The sequence below is a fragment of the Mirounga angustirostris genome, unplaced genomic scaffold (assembly GCF_029215605.1).
Source record: "Mirounga angustirostris isolate CCGP_5_RB_7025 unplaced genomic scaffold, mMirAng1.0.hap1 SCAF_1, whole genome shotgun sequence".
NCBI classification, from domain to species: domain Eukaryota; kingdom Metazoa; phylum Chordata; class Mammalia; order Carnivora; family Phocidae; genus Mirounga; species Mirounga angustirostris.
In genome coordinates, this window is record NW_026991709.1 from 6748040 (window position 1) to 6775436 (window position 27397).

The window sequence follows — 27397 nt, forward strand, 5'->3', positions numbered from 1 at the left end:
GGTCCTGGGATCGAGCCCTGCATCCGGCTCCCTGCTCCGCGGGAAGCCTGCTTCTCCCATTCCCCCTGCTTGTGTTCCCTCTCTTGCTGTGTCTCTCTCTGTCAAATAAATAAAATCTTTAAAACAAATTTTTTTTTTTACTGAGACTGGAAACTGCTGTTTTCTTGCTGCCGTGGAGAGTGCTCTGCCAGTAATTCCTTCCAATGGTGGGAATATTCTTTTTTCATTTAAAGTTTTACATCTTTCCAATCTTGAGAAGCGGAGTTTTTTCTGTATATAAGAATTAATGGGCATATTTGTTTTAGTGTTCTAATCCTGGATGATCAACTTGATGAAGTACAATATGTCTGTTGCTTCAAGGTTACTAACAGGTGATGCCTTTTAGTTTAAAGTGAAGCATGGAGTCTTAGCCTTTACTCCATTTTGCCTCTTCTGTTACACTTTTCCCTGACCAATCTGGTTAGAATTAGTCTCTTGTCTGTGTTCCATTGTGCTTATATAGATAGGTGTTACATGGCACTTCTTCCATATTCTTACAGCTGTTTTTTGTTTTTTTTTTTTAAAGATTTTATTTATTCATAAGAGACAGACAGAGAGTGAGGCAGAGGGAGAAGCAGGCTCCCGCTGAGCAGGGAGCCCGATGCGGGACTCGATCCCAGGACCCTGGGATCATGACCTGAGCCGAAGGCAGACGCCCAACCATCTGAGCCACCCAGGCGCCCACAGCTGTTTTCTTTAATTGAAATATATGTTTATAATTTCTTAGGATGTATTCTCTGATTTCAAAAAGCAGCTGGGCTTTACCTTTTCTCTGTGTAGTACTGACTACTATGGTTTACAGGGAAACTTTGCATTTCAGGCTGCAAAATATTGTAGACATTTGTATCCAAGGCCATTCTTGCCAAGAGAACCGTAGTAACCATCTATAGGGAAGTGTAAAGAGATGAGTACAGTTTTATTTATAGTTCAAAAGATTGAATATCTGTGTGTCAGGCACTTTTCTAGATAACTGGGGGCTGTACAGATGCATTGCCTTCTTTCTGTCTTCCTAAAATTTCTTGTCATCTTCTCTGGAGAGAGAAACAACAAAATTAAAGCTGTTAGGGCTTGGGGTCAGGGGAAGGGAATAATAGAAAAGGGGTAGAGAGAAAAAATTTTGCTTTTATGAGCAGTGGTGATGTCCTAACATATGCCTTTATTCATACTGAACTGTTTCTTTGTCACCACGAGCAGGGGGAGGGGCGGAGGGAGAGGAAGAGAGAGAATCTTAAACAGACTCCATGCCCAGTGTCTGACTCGGGGCTCAATCCCAGGACCCTGAGATCATGACCTGAGCTGAAATCAACAGTCAGATGCTTAACCAACTGAGCCATTCAGGCACCCCTGAGCTATTTGTTTGTTTCTTTTTTTTAAAGATTTTATTTGTTTATTTGTCAGAGCGAGAGAGAGAGCACTTGAGCAGGCAGAGGGAGAAGTAGGCTGCCCGCCGAGCAAGGAGCCTGATGCGGGGCTCCATCCCAGGACCCTGGGATCATGACCTGAGCTGAAGGCAGACACTTAACCGACTGAGCCACCCAGGCGTCCCCCCTGAACTGTTTCTATAATCATCTCCTCCCCGTCTCAGTTTTGCTGTAATCTGTTTATAGATCATCGTTATGGGTCAGATGTATATTAGATATATAATAATGTATGGACATAAAACTACATTACTTCCATTAATTTTGTATTGATTGTACTTCTTAAATGAATTTACACATTGTGTATGTTTTTCTTAGGGACTTATCTTTGGAAGAGGAAAGGTTTATGAAACCCAAAGTCACAATGATCGCTTGGAATCAGAACGATAGCATTGTTGTCACAGCTGTGAACGATCATGTCCTTAAAGTGTGGAATTCTTACACAGGGCAACTGCTTCATAACTTACTGGTAGGTTGTTTTTAAATAACAAATCAAGAATTTTTTTGAACTATAATTTGATTTTTGAAGCTATAATATTAACATATTAAATATGTTTCACCCACTGATTATCAAATGAGTAGAAATTTGTAGATATACTAATGTTCAAGCCACTGTTATTAATACATTTTTAAAAGCCTTTATACACGATGACAATGTGGGTTTTTCATTTTAAACTTAATAACTTGCAAACCTTCATTAACTTTATGACTTTGTTGAATAAAGGGACATGCTGATGAAGTATTTGTTTTGGAGACACATCCCTTTGATTCCAGAATTATGTTATCTGCAGGACATGATGGCAGCATATTTATATGGGATATTACAAAAGGCACCAAGATGAAACATTATTTTAATATGGTAAGTGAAGTGTATCTTCATGTATGCTTGCATTGGTTTCAAGTATTTGGATCAGAAGTTTAGCCAGACACCGATCTGCATGTTTTGGCTGTTTATATTTCTAGAAATCAGGATGCTTAAAGCCTAATAAACATCCAACAGCCATACATATATACACTCATGAAATTCTTTGTGTAACTGAGTCACCCGAGGGAAGGAGTTTCAAAAGTTACTTATTTAGCCCTCTGTATATGTGCAAATGTTTTAGAATTTGTTTAAATTCGCAAAATTATGGTAATTATACACATTTTCACTAAATTTATTGAAATATTTGGTAATAAAACAATATTCAGTAAAGTCATCTAGGGAATTAAAAACATCATTGGCGGGGCACCTGGGTGGCTCAGTCGTTGGGCGTCTGCCTTCGGCTCAGGTCATGATCCCAGGGTCCTGGGATCGAGTCCCGCATCGGGCTCCCTGCTCTGCGGGAAGCCTGCTTCTCCCTCTCCCGCTCCCCCTGCTTTTGTCCCCTCTCTCGCTGTGTCTCTCTCTCTCAAATAAATAAAATCTTTAAAAAAATAAATAAAAATAAAAACATCATTGGGTTTTTCTAGCCTGTTTTCTTTTTCTTTTTTTTTTTTTTTAAAGATTTTATTTATTTATTTGACAGAGAGAGGCACAGCGAGAGAGGGAACACAAGCAGGGGGAGTGAGAGAGGGAGGAGCAGGCTTCCCGCCGAGCAGGGAGCCCAATGTGGGGCTCGATCCCAGGACCCTGGGATGATGACCTGAGCCGAAGGCAGACGCTTAACGAGTGAGCCACCCAGGCGCCCCTGGCCTGTTTTCTTTTTGCACACGTAATATCCTAAAACCAAATTAGGATCCTGTTGCATATTTTTAGAATTTCTCATATATAACCACAAGCTAGTTACCCAAATCAGCAAATTTAACATTGATAAAGTAGCATTATGTAGTTCTGCTCTATATTCAAATTTTGTCAGTTGTCCTAGTAATGTCTTCTTAGTTATGTTTGGCACTTGGAGCAGTATTTAATTCAGGATCATTCATTATGTTAAGTGGCTCTATATTTTAGGTTTCTGTAATCCTCAACAATTCTTTTTTTTCTATTTCTCACCTTTTAACTTTTGATGAGTGCAGACAAATAATGTTACAGTGTATCTGTGTTTTGTCTGCTGTTTTTTCATGATTTGATTCTGTTGCACCTTTTTTTGGTGGTGATTATTTTTATTTTTTTAGATTTTTTTTTTAAATTTATTTATTTTGAGAGAGAGCACACATGAGAGGGGGCAAGGTAAGAGGGAGAAGCAGACTCCCTGCTGAGCAGGGAGCCTGATGCGGGGCTCAATCCCAGGACTCCAGGATCATGACCTGAGCTGAAGGCAGTCGCTTAACCAACTGAGCCACTCAAGCACCCCTATTTTTTTTTTTATAACCTTATTTGTTTTTAGAGAGAGCAAGAATTCTCAAGTCTGTGAGTAGGGTGGGGAGGGGCAGAGGGAGAGAAAGAATCCCAGGCAGGCTGCATGCCCAGCCAAGAGCTGGATGCAGGGCTGGATCTCAGGACCCTGAGATGATCTGAGCCGAAATCAAGAGTTGGACATTTAACTGACTGAGCCACCCAGGGTGCCTTGGTTGTGGTAATTTTAAAATTTGGAAAGGTGGCATTTGCCAGGTTTCCCCACAATGAAGTAGTTTTTCCTCTTTGTAACTATTAAGCTAATTTTTTCAGGAGGTATTTTGAGACTCTGTAAATACCGTATTCCTTATTACACTTTCACTCACAAACAGTACCATCCATTGAGGGTTTTTAGTGGCATCATTCTTTCCATAGTTATTACTTGGCATTCTCGCACAGTTTTTGTAATCTTTGTTTCATTTTATGTAAAGAATGTTTTCCAAAATCTTACATATATTTTTAAGAATTTGCAGTTACATTTTTGACTGTAAATTCAGCCTTTCTCAGAAGATTACATATATAGTTAACTTAGAGTTGTTGAGTGTTTAAGTGGTTTCTGAATCAGGCACAGCAGCACCACTTCGGATATCCAGGTACATGGCTGTTTATGTAGCTCTGTGATTATTTCCTTAGGGTAAATTCTAAGGGGGTGATTGTATAAAAGAGTTTCTGTGTTGTCAAGACTATTGTTTGATCTACATATGAAATGTTTTGTAAAATTACTGTGCAGTTTATATTGAGTTCCAGTTCATAGTGTAATTCATTTTGGAGGCAGTCTAGTTGCAGGGTATAGATGAATGGTTCTTAGATCTTTTGCTTGAAGGCCATCTGAGTCCATGTGTTCCATGTTTTTGTTGTTTTTTTTTTTTAACCTTAAAATTTTTATTTCAGTATGCTTATTTTGGACAATTTTTGAGAAACAGTTCAAAATGTGGTATTTTATTTATTACCATAAAATGCATTGAAATAACTCAAATAACATGGCCGAATTGCACATGTGTAATTAGGCATCTCTGGAAGTTGCATTCCTGGGTTCAAATTATTGGAAAAATAAGTCTTTTTCAGCAATTTTTTTTGTGGTCTTAAAATTTATAGGTATCTCCATTTTCTTCATTATCCTTTAAAACTCTCTCTCTTTTTTTTTTTATTTGAGAGAGAGTGAGAGAGAGAGAGAGAGCACAAGAGGGGGGAGCGGGAGAGGGAGAAGCAGATCCCCTGCTGAGCAGGGAGCCCGATGCGGGACTCGATCCAGGGACTCCAGGATCATGACCTGAGCTGAAGGCAGTCGCTTAACCAACTGAGCCACCCAGGCACCCCTCCTTTAAAACTCTCTTTAAGAACATTACATCTTGAATTTAACTATCAAAACCGAAAACTACATTCATTAAGGCTTAAAGGAGAAAATAAGCTAACAACTTCTGAGCCAAAGAAGTCTCAAGTGGGCAACAATGATATTACTTCCAGTGAGACATACCAAACTTTGCTGTGTATACTGGGTTCTTTTATTTTTAAAAAATTTATTTATTTATTTTAGAGAGAGAAAGAGAGTATGTGTGTGCATGCAAGCGGGGTTGGGGTGGGGGGACAGAGGGAGAGGAAGAAATCTCAAGCAGACTCCCCGCTGATCCCTGAGCCTGATGCGGGGCTCAATCTCACGACCCTGAGATTATGACCTGAGCCGAAATCAAGAGTCGGATGCTCAGCTGACTGAGCCACCCAGGCACTCCTGGACTGAGTTCTTACATTTACTGCTCAGCTGAGAGGCTCCCAGTTTTCTGTTAGACAGATTACATACGGTTATAAATTACTAACATTACAGTATTTCATTAAATACATCATAATTTTCAATGTGACATCGAATTGTTCTCCAAGCACAGTTGCAGGTTGCATTTTGTCAGGAATCGTTGTGGAGGACTCTTCAAACTGCAGGTAGAAACCCAAGTGGCATGCTCTGCAAGTGCCTACTCAGGAAAATTTCCTTTTCTCCAGGTACCTTAGCAGCACTTTTGGTGTACTTAGGTCCACGTGTATGACAGGAGAGGAGCTGCCACCATCTTTGACTTGCCAGCCAAAGGCCTGGCCCCCGCCTCTGCTTTACTTGGACTGTAGGTTCCAGGCCAGGGGTGCAAAGTGGTTCCAGGGCATGGGTCGGGCTATAGTGGAGATGGCTCCTCAAAGGACTGTGTGGGTGAATATGTGTTCCTATGTTTCAACAAGAAATTGGAAGAAAGATATTTATACGGTTTATTCCTTTTTGTTATTAGAGAATACAAATTTATATACATATTATGTGTACACATAATAGGGCAGTGCCTTAAATATCCCAGTAACTTAATTTTTAAGTTTGTTAATCGGCACCCACTTGTGTGTGGTATATAGTAGTGAAATGTTGCTTTTCAAGCAGGTATTTCGGCATGGTGTGAGTTTGTTTTGGCAGTTAGTGAGTGGAGGATTCATTTTCCAGCACTGATCAAACTTGCTCTAAAGTTTAGTTATTGGAAAGTTACAGGCTCAGACAACAAATAGGCATAGCTTTAAGCTGTTAATGAAACAACTCATTTAACTGTAAGTTGGTAGTGCTAAACTAATGTAATTTCAGTTGAAGAGCAAGAACAAAGTTGAAAAGCACTCTTTAAGGCAACATTCATGATGTAATTGGAGCGTCCTTACTGAAATCTGCGGTAGTTTGCAGTAAGGTAGGTGCAGGCATTTCTGTGCGCACCTGTGTGACTTGGCAGCATTCTATTTTTGCATGATGGTCAGTCATCTTCGTGGAAAGTTTAAATTGTTCGTACTGATTTTAGTTCGTGAATACCACACTTTGTTGATCTTTAATCATTTATCTTGTGGGTTGTCAGTCAATAGCCTTTTGCTATACATTAAAACAAAAGTTTATGAAATTGCTTGTCATTCACTTCTAAGAAGTAAAGGAAGCCTTTACTTTGGATTGACTTATGATCTTTCATTCTGTGATTCTGAGAACTCATTCTTAGAATACCTTTCAAGATTTTTTTCTAGGCTAGTGGTATCTGAAATGAATTTTATTTTCTGAAAATATTATGTGCTTAATGCAGAATTTGTTTTTAAATATTTTTTTTCATAAGTGATATATTTGGGGGAGCTTGCATGCCTTAGTTGGTTAAGCATCTGACTCTTGATCTTAGCTCAGGTCTAGATCTCAGGGTCATGAGATCAAGCCCCTCATTGAACTCATTGAAAAAAGAAAAAGTGATATTTATAGCAGGCAGATGACATGAAAATAGTTGATAAAGCAAAAGCACTCGTGTAGAATTGGCTATAACTTTTTCCCTCTGTGTTTCCTAGATTGAAGGGCAAGGACATGGAGCGGTCTTTGACTGTAAGTTTTCACAGGATGGACAGCATTTTGCCTGTACAGATTCTCATGGACACCTTCTGATATTTGGTTTTGGATGCAGCAAGCCATATGAAAAGGTCTTTTTTTTTTTTTGTAGCATTTTAACCACTTTTACAAAATTATAATTCCAGTGTAGTTAACATATAGTAGCTTCAGGTGTACAGTATAGAGATTCAGCAATTCTGTATATTACTCAGTGCTCATCAAAATAAGTGTACTCTTAATCCCATTCATTTATTTCACTCATCTCCCTGCCCACCTCCCTTCTGGTAACCATCTATTCTCTATATTAAGAGTCTGTTTTTTGGTTTGTCTCGAAAAGGTCATTCTTAATACTTTTTTACAGTAGTAAAGTAAGTAGTTATGAAGGATGTTTTGGAAATAGGTGTATTGATTTGGTTTCCTTGTTTTTTTTCGAATTATAAATAACTTTAATATTTGTATTCTTTAACATATATAAACCTCAAAATGTCAATCTGTAAACTTCTTTTTTTCAGATTCCTGATCAGATGTTCTTCCATACTGACTATCGACCACTGATTAGGGATTCTAATAATTATGTCTTAGATGAGCAAACTCAGCAAGCTCCTCACCTTATGCCTCCACCATTCTTGGTAGATGTAGATGGAAATCCTCATCCAACTAAGTATCAGAGATTAGTACCAGGTCGAGAAAATTCTGCAGATGAACATTTGGTTCCACAGCTAGGCTATGTGGCAACAAGTAAGTGCAATCCTTTTTTTTTTTTTTTCTTTCACTTTTTATTCAAAAAATGTAAAAAATAATACGCAGAACTCACACACTTTTAGATTTACCAGTTAATAGTTTGTAATACTTGTTTTATCATTCTATTTCTAGATACATGTAATTGTTTTTAACCATTTGAGAGAGAAGTTTTCAACCACATGTTCATTTATCCCTAAATACTTCAATATGTGTTTTCTAAGAACAAAGGTATTCTCTTATGTAACCGTAAGCAATTATCAAAAGTAGGACGTTTAACACTGCTGTAATACTGTTATTAAGTCTATGGTCTGTAATCAAATTTTGTCTGTTACTCTGATGCCTGTTAACTTTTACTGTTCTACTCTGATGTGGATCTCAGTTTGGGACTGCACATTAAACTTAGCTGTCCTTGGTGAAGTTCAGGTTGTGCTTTTTTTTTTTTTTTTTAAGTTTTATTTATTTTTAAGTAATCTCTACACCTAGTGTGGGGCTCAAACTCATGACCCCAAGATGAAGAATTACATGCTCTTCTGACTGAGCCAGCGAGGCACCCCCCGGTTGTACATTTTTTGATAGAATACAGTGTAAATGATGATGTAGTGTTCTTGGAGCATCATGTCAGGGTGCTTTTGATTGTGCTTTGTCCAAATATTTGTGATGTTTTCTTTGAAAACTTGGTTAAGGTGGTGCCTGCTAAGTTTTCCTCTACAAAGTTATTTTTCTCTTCGTAATCAGTAAGAAATTTGTGGGGAGATATGATGTAAATAACCTGTTCCTTACCAAACTTTACCTATAAGTTTTAGGATCCATTGATGATTTTTGCCTGAATCAGTTGTTCTAAAGGTTGCAAAATGGTTGTTTTCTAACTTTATGGTCATTGCATCTGCATTTTATTAGTCTGCCTTTTATATGTTTATGTAGTTCATTAAGTTTTAATATGGACTTAAGGGTTGTTATATAGTGGGTTATAATCCATAATGGTCATTATTTTGTTGCTCATTATTTTTAGATTTGAGTGTGAGAGTCTCTTCAGGCTGCGTGTTCCCTTTCCTGAGTCCCTTGAACACTTCCTTAACTTTTGGTGCAAGATGTTTGAGTCCCGTCTTGTACTTTGCCTGGCCTAGTCAAGGGCAGAATTTTTGTTTTGTTTTTTTGTATTTGTTACCACAGTGTAGTGTTTCTCCATACAGATGTTATTAAGCAAAGAAAAAAATGCTTCTTTTTTGTTTGGATGAGGTTTGTTTTACTAAAAGTTAATCACCAGTTATCACTGTGTGTTTACTGTTTCAAGTGTTTATTTTTTATTACTTTAATTGTAGTACATACAACAAAATTCACCAATTTTAAGTGTACAAGTCAAATGAGTTTGGCAAATGTTAAACAATCAGGTAACCACCACCACAGGCAAGGTATAGAATGTTCCCAGTGCCCTCAAAAGTTCTGTTGGGCTTTTAAAATTAATTAATTTTTATTTTTATTTAAATTCATTAACATAATGTATTATTAGTTTCAGAGATGGAGGTCAGTGATTCATCAGTCTTACATATAACACCCAGTGCTCTTTACATCACGTGCCCTCCTTAATGTCCATCACCCACGTACCTCCCCCCACCAACCCTCAGTTTTTTCCTAGGATTTAGAGTCCCTTATGGTTTGTCTCCCTCTCTGATTTCATCTTGTTTTATTTTTTCCTCTCTTCCTCTATGACCCTCTGTTTTGTTTCTTAAATTCCATATGTGAGTGAGATCATAATGATAATTGTCTTTCTCTGACTGACTTATTTCGCTTAGCATAATACCTTCTAGCTCCATCCATGTCCTTGCAAATGGCAAGATTTCGTGTTTTTTTTTGTTGGCTGCATAATATTCCTCTGTGTGTGTGTGTGTGTGTGCACGCATGTATGTATGTATGTATACACTACATCTTCTTTATTCATCTGTTGATGGGCATCTGGGCTCTTTCCATAGTTTGGCTATTGTGGACATTGCTGCTATAAACATTGGGGTGCAGGTTCTTTTGGGCCTTTTTGGAATCTTCTGCTGGTCTATGCATACTTCCAGTTCTAAAACTCAGAACAGTTAAAAATGTGTGTTTAAGGCAGTGAAGAATACAATGATTATCCTTTAACAGTAATGACTGCTATTTTGTCACTTTTATTTTGTCTTTTTGAGGAATTTTGTATAAATGGAGTTGTACAATACTAAATCTTTTGTGTCTGGCTTTTTTTTTTTTTTAAAGATTCTTTTTATTTATTTGAGAGAGGGAATGAGAGAGAGCACAAGAGCGAGGTGGGGGTGAGGGGCAGAGGGAGAAGCAGACTCCCTGCTGAGCAGGGAGCCAGATATGGGACTCGATCCCAGGACTCCAGGATCATGACCTGGGCTGAAGGCAGTCGCTTAACCGACTGAGCCACCCAGGTGCCCCTTGTGTCTGGCTTCTTAGCATGGTGCTTTTGAGATTCATTTTTGTTGCACAGATTAGTTGTTTGTTCCTGTTTGTTGATAGTGTACCATGGTATGTGTATACCCTCATTCATTCAGTAACAATTGAAGGACAGTGGCTTTTTTCCATTTTGGGGTTATTATAAGGAGTGCTGAAATATCAAATTACCATGTGGGCTTATCTTATGTCCTTTGGTTCTATTAGTTTTGCTTTATGTATTTTAAAGTTCTGTTATTAGGTGCAGACACATTTCAGATTGTCCTCTGGGTGAATTCGTTTATCATTATCAATTGTTCCTTTTTCCCTTGGTAGTATTTCTTCTTTTGAAGACTTTTTCTTTGTTTCATATTAACATGCTAATCCAGCCAGTTTTGATGAGTATTGTCATCAATACTCATAAGCAGATGCTTAACCAACTGAACCACCCAGTAGAACCCTACTTTAATATTTCAGTATTTGAATAACATTATGCCAATTAGAAACAGTTATCGTTCTGATATTTGCCACATTCCATTTAAGTGTTCTGTGCTGTGAATGAAAAGTTCTATAGACCTTGGGTTTTTGCGGAGAGGGGGAGAGGACTAGAAGTCTCCTTTTCTACTGTTTTCCCTTTGGTTCCAAGTTGTAGTCTTAGGAATCTTTTGTTATTCCCAGTTCTAATTAAAACCTTTTTAACCTTTTAGATTAGGGCTCCACTTTTTGCTTTCTTAGCTCATTTTTTGAAAATAAAAAAAATAGTGCTTTTAAGATAGTCTTAGTTATGACATTTAGTTCTTGTAAATTCTTCATTGATTGCCATGGTAAAATGGAGATGTTATCAGTGAGATATAAGGGAATTTAACTCAAATAGTAGGATGCAAATATTTTTTCTCCTGAAACAGTACATGACATTTTTTAGTTTCTGGATCTGTTACTATGGAGGCTACGTTATATTTTTGCATTCTTTTTGCTAATACCCTATTAATTTCAGTCTGGGGGGGTTCTCTTTATAAGTTGCTGGGTGCTTGGTCTGTGTTATATGTTATGTTCAAAGAAGATGCATTTTATATGGGAGGATATGTAAGGAATTGTTTGCATGAAAAAGTTAGTGTTTAGATAATTTTTCCAGACCCCACAACCATCTAACACTTTTTATCCATTAATATTAACTAAACCTGTGATTTCAAAAATAAAGAAGCAAAGGCACTTCTAAAAAATCTGATTTTTGTACTTGAAGAGAAGCATGCCGAAGAGATAAGAGTAACTTAAGCTTAGTGGGAGAGGCATGTGTAGCTATCTCCCTCAGTGGCACCTGCTCTCAGGACACTTGGGCTGGGAGAGCTACAGCCTTAGTTTGTTGAAGCGTGTTACTCTTTTTTTTTTAAAAATTTTTTAGGAGAGTAGAGGAGAAATGCCACTGCTTTTCTCTACATCAGAAGTTACACATTTTTGCTCTGGTCTTGTCAGAGACCTTGGGAAATAAAGAGTTTAATGAAATCTATCTTACGTGAGGCAAGGGGAGTGTTAGTGTGAAACAGCATATTAAAGCTTCCACTGAAACTTCCACAGGTTTCCATGTGCTTACCTCAGGGGTTTCAGAGGCTCTGTTGAGGTTTTTGTGGTGTTTGGTATAAAGGAAGGGTTTCATTTGTTTTGAATCTTTTCTCTGATCCAGTTAGTTATGAATATATAGGATATTTTTAATTGCTTATTTTTTATTTTTTTATTTTTATTTAATGATTTTATTTATTTATTAGAAATGAGAGAGCACGCGGGTACATGAGCAGAGGGGAGAGGGAGAAGCAGGCTCCCTGCTGAGCCGGGAACCTGATGTGGGGCTTGATTCCAGGACCCCGGGATCAGGACCTGAGCCGAAGGCAGATGCTCGACCGACTGAGCCACCCAGGCGCCCCAGTTGCTTATTTGTTTAAAAGAAATCTGACAATTGCTAATATTTTTAATTGTAGTTTTCTGGAAGTTTGTTTTTCTGTTCGTGTTTATCATGGTTTTGTGTTACGGTTGTGAATTTACAGGTGATGGAGAGGTGATTGAACAAATTATAAGCCTACAAACCAATGATAATGGAGAACGAAGCCCAGAATCCAGTGTTCTTGATGGAATGATAAGACAGTTGCAGCAGCAGCAGGATCAGAGAATGGGAGCAGATCAGGATACTGTTCCCGGTGGACTTCCAAGTGGGGAAGAAACACCGCGAAGAGGTAAAATACCTGAGAAATATTTTGTCTTACTATGGCTGAAATTGAAGAGTAAATGAAGTAATTTTCAGGTACATGCAATGTGAAAAATTTTAACTGTATTTTATAACTTTAGTAGTCTGAGAGTAACTTCATTAGGTGTGAAGTTGATGATGTACTAGCAAATGGACATTTGATTTTCAAGTACTTTGAAAGGCTGTTAAGACCTTTTTTGCTCTAAAATAAGAGTATTTACAAAATTGTATTGAGTAAAGAACAAAGTTTTTTTTTTTTTTAAGGAAAACTACAGTTCTAGGTTTCCCTTTAAACGTTTTTAGTTAAAAAAAATTAGTTGGGTAGAGCATGAAATGTTTCTTACGGAACCAGAAGGCTTGAAGTGAATTTTCGGGGTGAGGTTTTTGATCCTGTAGTATAGTATTAGTTACTTTTTAGGAGTGAGAGTACTGGAGGGGAGCAGACCGTGGTTATGCAAATGGAAACTTGTTGTGGAAGATGAGAGAAGCCTCAAGTGCCACAGAGGTCATCCCTGCCATGTCACACCTAATGAAGTTACTCAGGGTACTCGGCCGCTAATTTCAGTACCTTTCCTTGCCAAATGTTTCCACTTGTCTACAGAAAAGAAAAAGCAAATTCTCCCAATAGACAGGTTAAATATTTTGGGCAGGAATACTGCAAGTTGATGCTGTGTTCTTCTCTGCCTTGCTTTTTCCCCTTGACACAATATATTCTAGAAATCACTCCATATCCACTCACAGCACTTGCTCATCCTTTTTTATAGCTTCATAGTACCCCACTCTGTGGAATAACTGTTCTTTGTAATTAATGTTTATGACCATTTGAGTTATTTCTCAGACTTGCTATTTACGAAGTGATGTGATCAATAACCTGTGCATATGTTTTTTTCACATTGTTGGAGAATAATACTATAACTTGGGCAGTTAAATTTAGAATTTATTGTTGGTTCTCAATTCAAAACATGTTTCTTAAATATCAGTATATTTTAATATAAATATTTGGATTGATCGGGGCCTTTAAGGGGTGCCTGTGTGGCTCAGATGGTTAAGTGTCCCAACTCTTGATATTGGCTCAGGTCTTGGATCTCTGGGTTGTGAGTTCAAGCCCCGTGTTGGGCTCCATGCTGGATGTGGAGCCTACTTAAAAAAAAAAACCAAAAAAACAAAATAGGGTCATATAATGTTCTCTTCAGTAGATGAAGTGTGGTGCAATGCAAGTTGGTTCACATTTGATTGGTAAACAGAGTGCTGTACCTAGAAGAATGCAGGGGTTGTGTTCAGTCATGTGGATTTTGCCCTGGCCCAGGAGAGCTGGCAGAGTTGGAGTAGAATTTTATAGGCTCCTGCAGGCAAGGATATAGCTCCCAGTTTCTCTGTTGCGTTAATAGCAGGAGGCCCTTCATACAGTATTTTAATAAAACAAGCACTTTATCTAGGACACCGTTGTTCTCCATCCTTCATCCTGCTGACTTCCACTCATGGGGGGTTGTCCTGCCTCCTCTGCCCACCTGATCAACTCTGCACAGGCTTGGGGCTCACTGTTGTCTGCGATGCCCTGTCCACTCTCTCAGCTCCAATTCAAGTGCTGCCAGCATTTCCCCAGTCTGCATTTTGTGAAGTTTTAATATCCACTCTGGCGGCTTGCCTGCCTGAGTGGCTCAGATTATCTCTTAAAGTCAGAGGTAATGTTGGTGTTTGAGCTTTTGTTATGAAGCCACCACAGTTTGAGGAGACTGTCATGCAATGCTAATTTTTCCAAAAAGATGTGTTTTTAGTGTACAGTTCTGAAGAAGACAAAGCCTTTAGGATGGCAAATAAAGCATTACAGTAGAAAATATCTGTACATTAAAAGATTCAGGAAGTCTAATAAAAGTAGAAGTTGAAGTTAATGTTTGTTCTGTATTTTGATAGTTACATTATGATTTTTACAAAGTTTTTTGGATTTGTATTTTTGGTGTGTATCTTATTAGGACTGTATATGCCTATTAATGTGTTAAATGCATATTAGATTGAAATTTGGGAATCAATTTTGACAATTTTCCTGCAGGTTTTAGAAGACTGAGCTTAGACATCCAGTCCCCTCCAAATATTGGTCTGCGTCGTAGCGGACAAGTAGAAGGTGTTCGTCAAATGCATCAGAATGCTCCTCGTAGTCAGATTGCTACAGAACGTGACCTGCAGGCTTGGAAACGAAGAGTGGTTGTACCAGAGGTACCACTAGGCATATTTAGGTTTGTTTTAGGATATCTATTAATATTGTTTTCTTTTTACAGAAATATATCTATATGGTTATTTACATGTTTTTTACTCCATTAGTGGTATAAATAATCATATAAATATATTTTAGTAATGGGTCGGAATCTATTTTAATTGTGGTAGGAAAATGTCGAAATTGTTCTCAAGTTTTTACTGTGGTAAATTTTTTCTTAACCTTTCCTGTTCCATCTTTACAAATACCCGCTTTTCTCCCTTCAGTGTTATTTTGAAATAAATCCCAGGTGTATTGTTTTGTTCATAAATATGTCTAATTCTAAAAGATAAGGAATTGTCTTTAATATTACCACAGTGCCATTATCAGTACCTTAAAAAAATAATTGCTCTGTAGAACCAAATGTCTGGTCAGTGTTTAAATTTCCAATTATTTTCAGTTCTTTTGCAAGACTGTTTCTTCAGTGGCATAATTTTGTCAAAAGGCACGTAATATATATTCTCTTTCCATGACGCCAGCAGGCATTGGTGCTCACTGGCTAGATTCATTAACTCATTAGGGGCCATAAAACAGCGATCGCTCAACTCTGTGAAGTCTTTGTTACAGTGGGTACTTCTAAAAAAGAAATTTACCCAAATGTACTGTTTGATTATCTAGTGGTAAAGTTCATATAAAAAAGACAAGATAGATGCTTCTTTTGCTTTATTTACTTTCAAAATGAAGATTTACTCTCACCCCCAGTAATGACCAGTTTGTGTTCTCCACTGTATAAATCACACTGCTGTGATTTAGCTTATTTCTAATATCCTTATTAAGTTTTTCTATCTCTGGCCAGGAGGAGCCTCTTCAAGGTACCTCCTGAGTCCTTTTGAAATGACGGTAGGATCCTTCTGTGGTGCCCCTGCTATCAGGCATGGCAAGGTGTTACAGGTTCGTCTTATGAATTTCTCATCCTGGATGTAGAATCGTTCTTGAAGTAGCCTGATTTTCTTTTAGTGGGAAATATTTTATAATTATAGTCTGGGCAGTAGGGTCTTTCTTTCTACTGAGGTGTTACCTGCTGATATTTGAGTTAATGAAATGGAGGTAGCAAATGTTGCTTTTCACTGATATCTGAAATGTTCAGTATTCTGTTATGTCTCATAATAACTAATACTTTGAAGATTATTTTGTAAAGGTATGTCCTCCATGTGTTTAGGCAGAAGAGTTTCAGTGATTGGTGGAGGGATGTAGTACTTACATATTGTATGGTGAATTTAAGAATGTTTACAAATACACGATAAAATAATGAAAAGCAAAATCTGGTATTGGGATGAGAAATACAGAAAATCACCGTCATGTATGTACTGTGCTATAATTAAGCCTTAAAATTGTGTCTGAGTTGCATAGTCATCAGAACCAAAAGTGTCATTTTGGGATACTTTTTGTTGTCAAAACCAAGGGAAGCAAACAAGTACCAAGAGGGAGAGATCTGAAGAATACTTCCTTAAACAGGCATATATTTATTCTCTTAACATGGAAGACTGGAAATAGTTTTAGGCTGGAATCATGGTTCTCTGGTTAATCAGGGACTCAGGCTCCCCTGTTTCTGATCTCCATCTGGGAGTATGGCATCCAGGCTTAAAGTCACCTCAGAGTCCAGGATAGCTGGACTTTATACAGTAGCCATCAATATCTGCATTTGTGATGGAGGTGGAGATTTAGGCCAGAAAAAGGAAGAGGGAGGCAAAAAGGACATTTCTTGTTGAGAGACTTCATTTAAGCAGCCTTAATAGTCGGACATGACCTTTTCTGTTCATAACTCATTGGTGAGAATGTTGTCATATGGCCGTATTTAGCTACAGAGGAGGCTAGGTGATAGTTTGTATTTAGAGCAGCAAACAGCCTAGATAAAAACTGAGGTTCTGTTTCAAAGGAAGAAAAGGAGAATGGAGTTTTTGCATCAACTACTGTCTGCTATAATAAAATTTTCCCAAAGAAGAGCGTAGCTCATTGTAGTGCTATATTCTAAAATACATGTGAGATTTTGTAAGGGAGATGCTGAGTAATCTAGTAATGGTCAGTGCTCTTGATGACAGTCCTTCTAGTGGGAGCAATAGGAATTTTACCTGTTTTCTTAGTGTGGTATTTGATGAGGATCAAGAGAAAATTAAAGTTTTGTTTTCCAACTATAAAAGTAGTATGTGTCCATTGTGAAAAACTTAGGTAGTAGATGAAAGTGTGAGACAATCAATCAATGACCCTAATATGCAGAATGTTGAGCAAACAGTATTGCTTGCCAGTAGACACAGTTCTGGTTAGGGCTGGATTCCAGGCATGTAGTTTGTCTTAATTCAGTAATAGTAGAAGCTCTCTTCATTCTGTTCATGCTAATTCTGTGATCTTTATCTTTTTTCTTAACTGACTATCTCATTTAGCCATGAAATTGCACAGAGTTGAAGATGATACTCATGAAGGCCTAGAGTGTTCCCTTGCTTTATTATTGAGAATGAAGTGTATGTAGTTTCATTTTCAAAACAAAGGGAAGCATACAGCTATGGAGTAGAATTCCATTTGGCTGCGAGTGAAGACCTTATATAGTTCCTTAAATACACATAAAATTGGTGACACAGACCACTTGTGAAGGGCTGAGTCTGATTTAGAGCTGCTCTGTAGATACAGTGTTGCTCAGTGTTGCTCATCTCCAGTGGGCTGGAGATGTACGTTGAGGAAAATGCCCTAAGGTAAAAACTAGGGCATTTGTGCATATTCTCTTCCTGAGCATCTGCTTGTATCTTGGATTATGGCCAATATGTCAGTTTTGAAACTGGCCCAGGTGGGGTTTTAAAGTGAACACAAACACAAAGCTGTATGTTTTCAGCAATGTTCAAATTAGAGAAAAAGGACATTCAGTCACTTGAATTCCCTAACCATGGAGAAGGAAAAAGAACTTCAGTACCTTCCTCATGGTGGGGGTTCCCTTGTTTTGAAATTGGTCACAGTAACAATCTTTTGTATCATGTGAGTTGAGAGAGAGAGGTGATTAGAAGTACTAGTAACACTGCTGTTCTGATTTTCTACAAATTATAAAACATGCATTTTGAATAAATTTGGAGTAGGATTCTGCTTTTATTTCTTTAGAGAAAGTAATTGCAGTCTTGGAAAATTCATAGGGAGATTTTGAGTAGCTAATATGAAAAATCCTGTTTGAGTTGGCTATACTGGGTCAGTGAAAATATAAACAATTATTTCTGTATTAAATATGAAACATAGGGAGTGCCTGGGTGGCTCAGTCCATTAAGCGTTTGCCTTCAGCTCAGGTCATGATCCCAGGGTCCTGGAATCGAGCCCCGCATCGGGCTCCCTGATCCTCCGGGAGCCTGCTTCTCCCTCTCCCTTTGCCTACTACCTCCTGCTCGCTCCCCCTGCTTGTGCTCTCTCTCTGTCAAATAAATAAATAAAGTCTTCAAAAAAAAATATGAAACATAGGACCTTCTAACTGCCTCTGCGATTATATTAAATTTCTAACATAAAGTATAGCTTGGTTTGTTTTATTATAACTTTAAAATTTTTCTGTATTAATTTAAAAAGTATATAACCTTATGCCCAAAATCATAATGATTATTTTTTTCCTCTTTATATCCTTTACTTTATCCATCAGTTCACTAACCAATATAACTGGATACTTATATTTGTAGGAAGTTGGAAGACTTCAGAATAGAGAAAGGTGAAGAGGAAAGAAATCTTTATATAATAGGAAGGAAAAGGAAGACTCTCCAGCTCACACAAAAGGTAACCTAAACTCTGTTTTCTTAGGAATAACTAGAAATTAAACTGAATTTGTACTTTTTTTTTTTTTTTTTTGATCAGTGAGAGTATTAGTAACTTTTGCCTGAAGTAGGGTATTTCCTGCTCAAGGTCTTCTGTTTTGGATTTAAAATAGTAGACATAAGGTTGTACAGCTGTTAGGAAAGAGTAGTCTGAATGAAACTTGAGGGAAGGACATAGCTAATACCTAACAGTGCTAAAGGATTTTAGAAAACTCCTGTCTGATGACCACTCAGGTTAAGAACTGGAACATTACAAGCCCATTGCATGCATTTCAGGTCCATTCCCACTCGCTGACTGCCACAGGTAGCCAACCATTTGTTGTTTAAAACTGCTGGTTAGCTTTGTCTATTTCTGAAGTTTGTCCTGATGATGCGTTTAAAAAAAAAAAAACCTTAGATGTTACAATGATTTGTGACCCTCCAAAGCTCATTGTCCCAAAGAAAATCTCATTCCTTAATATTTAGTTTCTCTTGATTTTCATGAGCATCACATGAGCAGTATTAACATTGATTCATGGAAGATGCCCAATGTTTGCAAGATCAGTGCTATAGAACTTTGTTGGAAAGTGGTTGTGTTTCCAGGACTTGTTCTCAGTTGACCTCTCAGTCTTGAAGGCATGTCATGACAGATGGCCTGTGCATGCCTAGCTGCCATGACATGCCTTGTCGTTTCAGCTTGATGCTTGATAATTTTGTATATGACTTGGGCTTTGAGAATGAAGTAAAAATAGTGTTTAATTTAAAAGTGACTTAACTCATTATGTCAAGTATGAAAAGAAAAAACATGTTGACTGGAATGCATATCTTTGGCCTGAGTTAGGATATTTTCTCATGAAAAAAATTTGAAAGTTAAATTCACTAAAATAATTTTTAAGAAACTAATAAATTTTTTCAGTTGTCTTACTTTTGCTGGAAGAATAAGTTTTGGAAGATTTTTAAAAATTTGATTACATTGCTGTTCCTTATGTATTCATAGTTTTCTAATTTGGATATATTATTTGATATAGTCTATGCAATTAAATTATATTAAAATTCAAGGAATAGTTATAAAGCTAAATGTGAAGTGCTTTAAAGTTTTCAATTTAATCTCTAACTGAAAAATTAGGATTCTTAATCCTGTTTTGAGTAAAAAGTCTAAGCTTTATACTTAACCATCTTATATACAAAGCCCAGTTATATACATACATAAACTGACCACATAGGTCTGTGGCATTACATTTTGTGGGGGAGCAAATTAGGAAAAAGTTCAGAGTTTCCTGTAGGGTAGTGATGTTGTAAAAATGTCAAGAAACACTAACCTAAGTGGAATCCTGCAGTATGCAATCTTTTGTATCTGGCTTAGTCATTTGGCTAGATGAGATTTGTCTGTGTTGCGGTGAGTAGATGAAGTCCATCTGTTTTCATTGCTGTATAGTATTCCCTTGATGAACATGCTGCTACTTAGTCTTTTCTTGAAGGACATTTGGGTTGTTTTCATGTTTGACTATTAGTCATAATTTTCCTTTCAACATTTTGTATATATCTCTTGGTATCTCTGTGCGTGTTTCTTTTAAGTACATGCCTTGGAGTGAAATTTTTGGATTATAGGATATGTGTATATTCCACTTGGTAGTTTATGCCCCGTGCCATTTCAGAATGGTTGCACTTCTACCTGTAATATGTGTGAAAATTTCATTATGTTTGTAGATTTCTCTCTTTCTACTTGTTTTTCTTTATATGGTTTGTAGCTATATTATTTGTTACGTACACATTTAGAATTTCCTTTTTCCCTACTGAATTGAACCTTTTCTCAGTACTCTAACCCCTTATTTCTAGTAATGTTTTATTCTCAAAATTCTTTATACAGCTATGCTAGCTTTCCTTTGGCTCGTGTTTGCATAGTATATGTTTCCCTCCTCCTGACACTGCAGTTACGTGTATATTAGACTTTTACTGCTGATTCCCTTTTGTTAGGCTGCTGTCTGCTTTTCTGAATTTTTTTTCTGACCTCGATTTCACCTTGTTAGTTCTGTTTAGCTGTGTGTGTAATCTGATGTTAAACCCATTGTGTTCTTAGTTTTAGTTACTGTATTTCTCAGTTCAGAATTTTTATCTAGTCCTTTTTTAGGGCTTCCAGTTTTCTGCTAAAGTTCTCATTATTTTAATTTCTTAAAAATCCGTGTCTGATAATTTCATTATTTTAATATCTTGTTCCCGTTTCCATTGCTTGTTGGTTTTTTCCTCATTTTTTACCATCACATTTTCTTTGTTACCTGTGGTTTTGACTGAATGTTAAGTGTTAAGAGATAATTGGAAGCCTAGGATGATATTTTTTCCCCTGGAGAAGTTTTACATTTGCTTCTGGTAAGCTGCTAGGGCCACTGTCAAGCCTGTATTGCCTTAATCCAAACAAGGATGGGGCTATAGTTCCTTTGGATTACTGTTCATCTGTAGTTTACTGATAGGGCTAGGCAGTACCCTTTGATCGAATAGCCAAAGCCTAGAGTGTTCTCCCACACATAGGAGGCTCTGAATTGCAATTTTTTGTTAGCCTAACTGGTTTAATCTGTCAGTGTTTTGCTTACCTGTTCAACCTGTCAGCTTCCTCTTCCAGAGTGAAAGTCTAGGTTTTTCTTTTGTTGTTTGCACTCTTTTTCCTATCTTGGGCCTACAGTTCTTTATAGGTTTATTAGATAGATGCCCTCAAACTTATTTTTTAAAAAATATATTTTGAGATATTATCTTGTCCTTAATGGTAGTTTGGTCCACCTGTGTTCACAAATTTCAGTCATGAAACTCATTAATAGGAGTTTTTGTTTTAACAAAAATCAGTACTGACAAATTAAGGAAAGCGCAATTCATTTTAAAAGCAGCCAGTGGCATACTGAAATGATAAGATAGATACCAGTGATTATCACACAGAAGGCACTGATGTGAAAATTAATTTGTATATCAATTCAAGGAATATGTGCTTTCATTGAGTGATTTCACATACAACTTGGGTGTTTGAGGAATAGCAGGCTCCCTCCACCCTTTAAAAAAAAAAAATGCAGCCAGGGTGCCTGGGTGGCTCAGTTGTTGAGCGTCTGCCTTCGGCTCAGGTCATGGTCCCGGGGTCCTGGGATCGAGCCCCGTATCGGGCTCCCTGCTCTGCGGGGGGCCTGCTTCTCCCTCTCCCACTCCCCCTGCTTTGTTCCCTCTCTTGCTGTGTGTCTCTCTCTGTCAAATAAATAAATAAAAAATCTTTTAAAAAACAATGCAGTGTATTATATTTGGATGCTTTTTAAAGATTGTTTTGATAAAATATATTTTAAAAATTCAAGTGGAGCTGAAAAGTACTGAAAACAAATCTTCTAAAAATTTAAAACCTGGAAATAAGTGGGGTTAATATTTGAGGATTATTTCAGATATTTCTCTATACCTCTGTTCCTTAATGTTGGTGACAGCATCATAATATATGAATATATACTTTCACTTCTAAGATATATATTCTAAGGGGTATCTCTTTTGGGTTGGTTGTTGTTATATTATTAATGCCAAAACAGTTAACTTAAAATTTAGTTTGGAAAATGCTGATCTAATGTGCCTCATTTACCATGTCTTCTAAGTACCTTAAAAGTAAAAATGCCAAGTTTAATTTATGTGTGTGTGTGTATTTGAACTGTTGTTATTTTTTATTTTTGCCTTAAATTCCTTTTGGAATTTGAAAAAATGCCCATCTTGCTGATGCTTGTACTTATTTGGGTGTTGATTTTCGTCTGCATGTTTATGTTTCAGTCTGACTCGGTGGTTTTGCTGTCACAGTCTAGGCAGAGGACATGCAGGCGCAAATACCCAAATTATGGTAGAAGAAATCTTGGCCGGCTTGAGTTATCTTCTGGAAATGAATCTTCAAGCTCTATGAGACATGTGAGTCTTGTAACTTTAAATTATGTAAAGTAATGTTCAGTAACTTGTCTTAATTCTTCCCTTTGAATTTGCCAAGAGACTAGGATGAATTTTTAGCAGCTTTGTTGAGCTACTTACCATCCAGTGTATAATCCAGTAGCTCTAGTATATTAACAGAATTGTGCCATCATCACTACTATTTAACTTCAAAATATTTTCATTGCCTCTAAAACGAAATCTTAGACTCATCTGCAGTTACTTCCCAGCCCACCTCACTCAGCTCCTGGCAACCACTTTCTGTCTCTGTGGGTTGAATTGGCCTATTCTAGGCATTTTATATAAGTGGAATCATACAATAGGATTTTGTGACTGGCTTTTTTCCCTTAGCCTAATGTTTCCAAGGTTGATCCATGTGTAACATGTATCTATACTTGTTTTTGGCTCTAAGGAATAATGCAGCTTACTAACAAATAGGTTTTTGATTGAACATAAGGTATCATTTCATTTGGGTATCTATCTAGGAGTTCGTTTGCTGGGTCATGTGGAAACTTTATGATTTAATCTTTTGAGGAATTGCTAAAAGGTTTTCCAAATCAGCTGCACTATTTTATATTCCCGTCAGTAATGTGTGAGGATTCCAGTTTCACCACATCCTTATCAGCACTTGGCATTGTCTGTACTTTTGATTTTAGCCATCCTAGTGGGTGTGAAAGGGTAGCTCACTGGTTTTGATTTGCATTTCCCTAATGATTAATGATGTGGAACATGTGCTTATTTCCTGTCTGTCCTTGGGGAAATGTCTGTGCAAATCTGTTGCCCATTTTTCAGTTTGGTTGTCTTTTTTTATTGCTGTGAAAGTTCTTTATTCTGGATATGAGTCCTTTGCAGATACAGGATGTACACGTATTTTTTCCCATTCAGGGCACTGGCGTTTCACTTCTTTGATGGTTTGTTTCCTTTGAAGCACAAAAGTTTTATGAAGTTTGATGAAATCCAGTTGATTTTTTTTTTTTTTAACTTAGTTGCTTGTGCTTTTGCTGTCATATCTAAACCTTTCTCTAACCCCTTTGCTTGACTTTGAATAATCACATGGAATTACGGGTCTTCACTTTGATTTTTTGGGGCAAGCCAATATTTTTATAAAGAGTCTTTAAAATTTAATAATAGAATGTTAATATTTTCTAATCAGTAATGTTTTGAGGTTTGAAATGTTTCATATGGATGGACAAACAATTCATTTAATTCTGTTACAAAGCATTAAAGTAGTAGTTCAGCACAGGGTTTGAGATTAAGTCTAAATTCTCCCACTCGGACAAGTTGTTTAACTTTTTTGTGCCTCTGGCCAGATCTATAAAAGCAGTCAGTGGTAACATATGTTTCTCAGAGATGTGAGAACTTATTTGATTGTGAAGTATTTGAAACAGTGCCTAATATCCAATAATGCTAGCTGCTATTATCACCAGCCTATTAATTTAGCTGATTTTGTTTTATGTAATGAGACTGTTTTTTTTTTTAAGATTTATTTATTTATTTGAGAGAGCGAGAATGAGAGAGAGAGAGTACATGAGAGAGGGGAGGGTTAGAGGGAGAAGCAGGCTCCTTGCTGAGCAGGGAGCCCAATGCGGGACTCGATCTTGGGACTCCAGGATCATGACCTGAGCTGAAGGCAATCGCTTAACCAACTGAGCCACCCAGGCGCCCCTGTAATGAGACTTTTTTTACAGTATTTTCTTATTTATAGTAAATCGAGCATGTTTTAACCCTTTCTTAATAGTTTCGGGTAATTATGATAAACATTCCCACCTATCCTCACTAGTTGCTGGTTTATGCTTACTGTGTTTTTTCTTCATACGTGTGTATTTTATTGTTTCTCCTTTTGTACACAAGGTAGAGCATACTATAGATGCTCTTTTGCCCTTGACTTTTTTCACTTAAAATGTTCTTGAACCCACTCCATATCAGTTCTTAAATATCTTCCCCATAGTTTTTTAAGAGTTGCATCACGTGTAATTGTGGGCTTGTAATAGTTTATTTAACCACTCTCTTACGGGCATTTATGACATTTCCACTGTTTTTGTCATAAATAGTGTCACAATGAATATTCTTTTTGTCTTTGTATGTAGTTTTGTCCTGTCGGAGATGTAATTTGGGAGTACGTTCCTGGGAATGGGATTGCTGGGTCCAAAGATAGATTCCTGTGAGTTGTATGAGATAGTGATAAAAAATTCCTGCTGAAGGAGGGTTCCAACCTGGCGTTCCTACCAGTGGCGCCTGGGAATGCCTGTTTCCCTACCTGTTAGCCAACAGAGTGTGTTATACTTGATAATTTTTGCCAGTGTAATGGGTGAGAGATGGTATCTTAGTATAGTTTTATTTGTATGTTTTGGCTGTTCTTTTAGTGTCATAAAATATATATAACAAAATTTATCATTTTAACTATTTCTCTGTATACAGTTCATTGGCATTAACTACATCTACAGTGTGTGCAGCCATCACCACTGTATGTTTCTAGCACTCTCTCATCATCCCAGACACTCTGTACTCATTAAACACTGACTCTCTATTTCCCTTCTCCGTCCCTGCTAGCCTTTCTTTTACTTTCTGTCTCTCTATAAATTTGCCTATTCTAGGGACTCCTGTCAGTGGAATCATGCAGTATTTGTCCTTTTGTCTTTGGTTTATTTCACAGAATAGTTTTATTTTTACTTTTTCATATTACGTGTGAAGTTGTTGAACATCTCTTCATATATTTAGAGTGGTTTTTTTTTAATCTTTATGCACTATGTATTTATGTCTTTTGGTCATTTCTCTATCATGTTTTTGGCCTCTCCCCTCTCCCCTGCCTTAATTTTTATCTTTTTTGGGGGGTGGGTGGGGATGGGGCAGAGGGAGAGAGTGAATCTTAAGCAGGCTCCTTGCCCAGCGTGGAGCCTGATGCGGGGCTTGATCTCACAACCCTGAGATCATGACTTGAGCCGAAATCAAGAGTTGGATGCTTAACCAACTGAGCCACCCAAACACACTCCCCTGCCTTTTTAAAAAGTTCTTAATAACTAGGGATTAATCTGTAGTTTCTAAGGTGATGGGTGTTTTTTGCCATTATGGCCCCTAAGTAGTTATTACTTGGCGTAGATGAAGGCTTCTGATTTCAGTAGATTTAATTTTTTACACATCCTGCTGTGTTCCTGAATTGTTGGGTTAATTTTATCATTGAATTCTCTGAGGTTTTTCAGGTATCTTCTCCTTTGTACAGATAGTTTTTTTTTTTTTTAAGATTTTTTTTATTTATTTGAGAGAGAGAGAGAATGAGAGAGAGAACACAAGAGGGGGTAGGGTCAGAGGGAGAGGCAGACTCCCTGCTGAGCAGGGAGCCCGACGTGGGACTCAATCCCGGGACTCCAGGATCATGACCTGAGCCAAAGGCAGTCGCTTAACCAACTGAGCCACCCAGGTGCCCTGTACAGATAGTTTTACCCCTAATTTTTGTACCTCATTGATTTCTCTAATTGCATTGCTCAATTCTTCCAGCACAGTGCTGAATAGTAGTGGAGATAATGGTCCGTATTCCTGTTGGTGGACACATGTCTACCACTTTCACATTAAGTAAGATGCTTTATTTTAGGTGTCTACAGTATACACATACATTTTATTTTGCCAAGGGGAATATCAACGAATGCTTATTTTCTTATGTTCTTCTTGAAATACCAGGATTGATTATAGATTTTTTTCCTTTTTAAATCATCACTGGTATGAATCTTACAATTTTTGTCTTTATATCTGTTAATTTGATGTGTTTTAAGTAATGGGGAACTTTTTAAACTAATGCAAACATAGATAATACGGAATGTTAAATCCACTTGACCTTTTAAAATAAATCATAATTTTGGGACACCTGGGTGGCTCAGTCGTTAAGTGTCTGCCTTCGGCTCAGGTCATGATCTCAGGGTCCTGGGATCGAGTCCCGCATCGGGCTCCTTGCTCGCCGGGGAGTCTGCTTCTCTCTCTACTGCTCTGCCTGCTGCTCCCCCTGCTTGTGCTCGCTCTCTCTCTGACACATAAATAAATAAAATCTTAAAATTTTTTAAAAAATCACAGTTTTGTGTTTTGGTGTAGTTGGTTTTACTTCCATCGATATTCATTCGCCTGTGTTGTTGCAGTGAGGTGAGGGGGAGTGGGGGGGTATCTCTTGTGGCTGGGTGGAGATGGGGTGTGTGTATGTGTGTGTATGGCAGCAGGATAGAGATTGTGGCATTGGGTATATGCATGTTGGTTCCATTCCATTTTGGTTTGGAAAATACTGATGGTAGAAAAACTTTAAGGGCTTTCTAGTTAGCCAGATTTTTAATTCCAGTTCCTGCACTTACCCTCCTGTGACCCCAGGCATGTTACTTTACTTTTCTTAGCCTTGGGTGTCCCTATAGATGAAGAGCTAGTAATATACAGGTGGGGACCTGGGATACAATACAATACTCATAGGCAGGGTGGATCCAAGTTGTGTGGGGTTGAAGCTTGTGTAATTTTAGAGATTTCTTCTTCTTCTTCTTCTTCTTTTTTTTTTTTTTTTAAGAAAAGTAACTCAAAGTTTCAAGTAGATACATGCTGCCTTCATAGGCAAGTTAAATCAGAAGTCTCTGAAACTTAGTGTTGTTAGTTTTCTTAATTCTGCCTCTGTTAACAGAAGTGTTTGGAGAGTTGGGGTAAGACATATATGACATTTCATAGGGTGTATGGTTTCTAGGTAGTAGCTTTGAAGAGTTTGTTTTTATTACTGTGATTTAAGAAAAAGTCCATTTGAGCATGAGAAGCACACTCCTGTTTAGTAGTTCTGTTGTGCTAGGCCTAGAATCTGTACTTGTGGAATAGTGTTGGGCTCACATTTTGAGAAACAGTTTGCAGAGTATGTTGACTTTACATTTTGCCTATTCAAATGAAGTAAACAAAAGTAGATTTTTTTAAAGGATTTTATTTATTTATTATAGAGAGAGATT

The 27397-nt window shown here is 37.4% G+C and overlaps 1 protein-coding gene across 3 annotated transcripts in view; it reads left to right on the top strand.

Annotated features, from left to right (window-relative positions):
* BRWD1 (bromodomain and WD repeat domain containing 1) overlaps window positions 1–27397 on the top strand; it is a 107243-nt gene that overhangs the window by 39744 nt on the left and 40102 nt on the right. For 2 of the 3 annotated variants that reach the window (XM_064578781.1, XM_064578783.1), the window contains exons 14-21: window positions 1776–1926; window positions 2182–2316; window positions 7096–7224; window positions 7645–7870; window positions 12328–12513; window positions 14572–14755; window positions 18411–18504; window positions 22299–22430. In XM_064578781.1, coding sequence (XP_064434851.1) covers window positions 1776–1926; window positions 2182–2316; window positions 7096–7224; window positions 7645–7870; window positions 12328–12513; window positions 14572–14755; window positions 18411–18504; window positions 22299–22430 — 1237 coding nt within the window. The remainder of the gene's footprint in view (window positions 1–1775; window positions 1927–2181; window positions 2317–7095; window positions 7225–7644; window positions 7871–12327; window positions 12514–14571; window positions 14756–18410; window positions 18505–22298; window positions 22431–27397) is intronic. The other variant, XM_064578784.1, reaches the window with a different exon arrangement.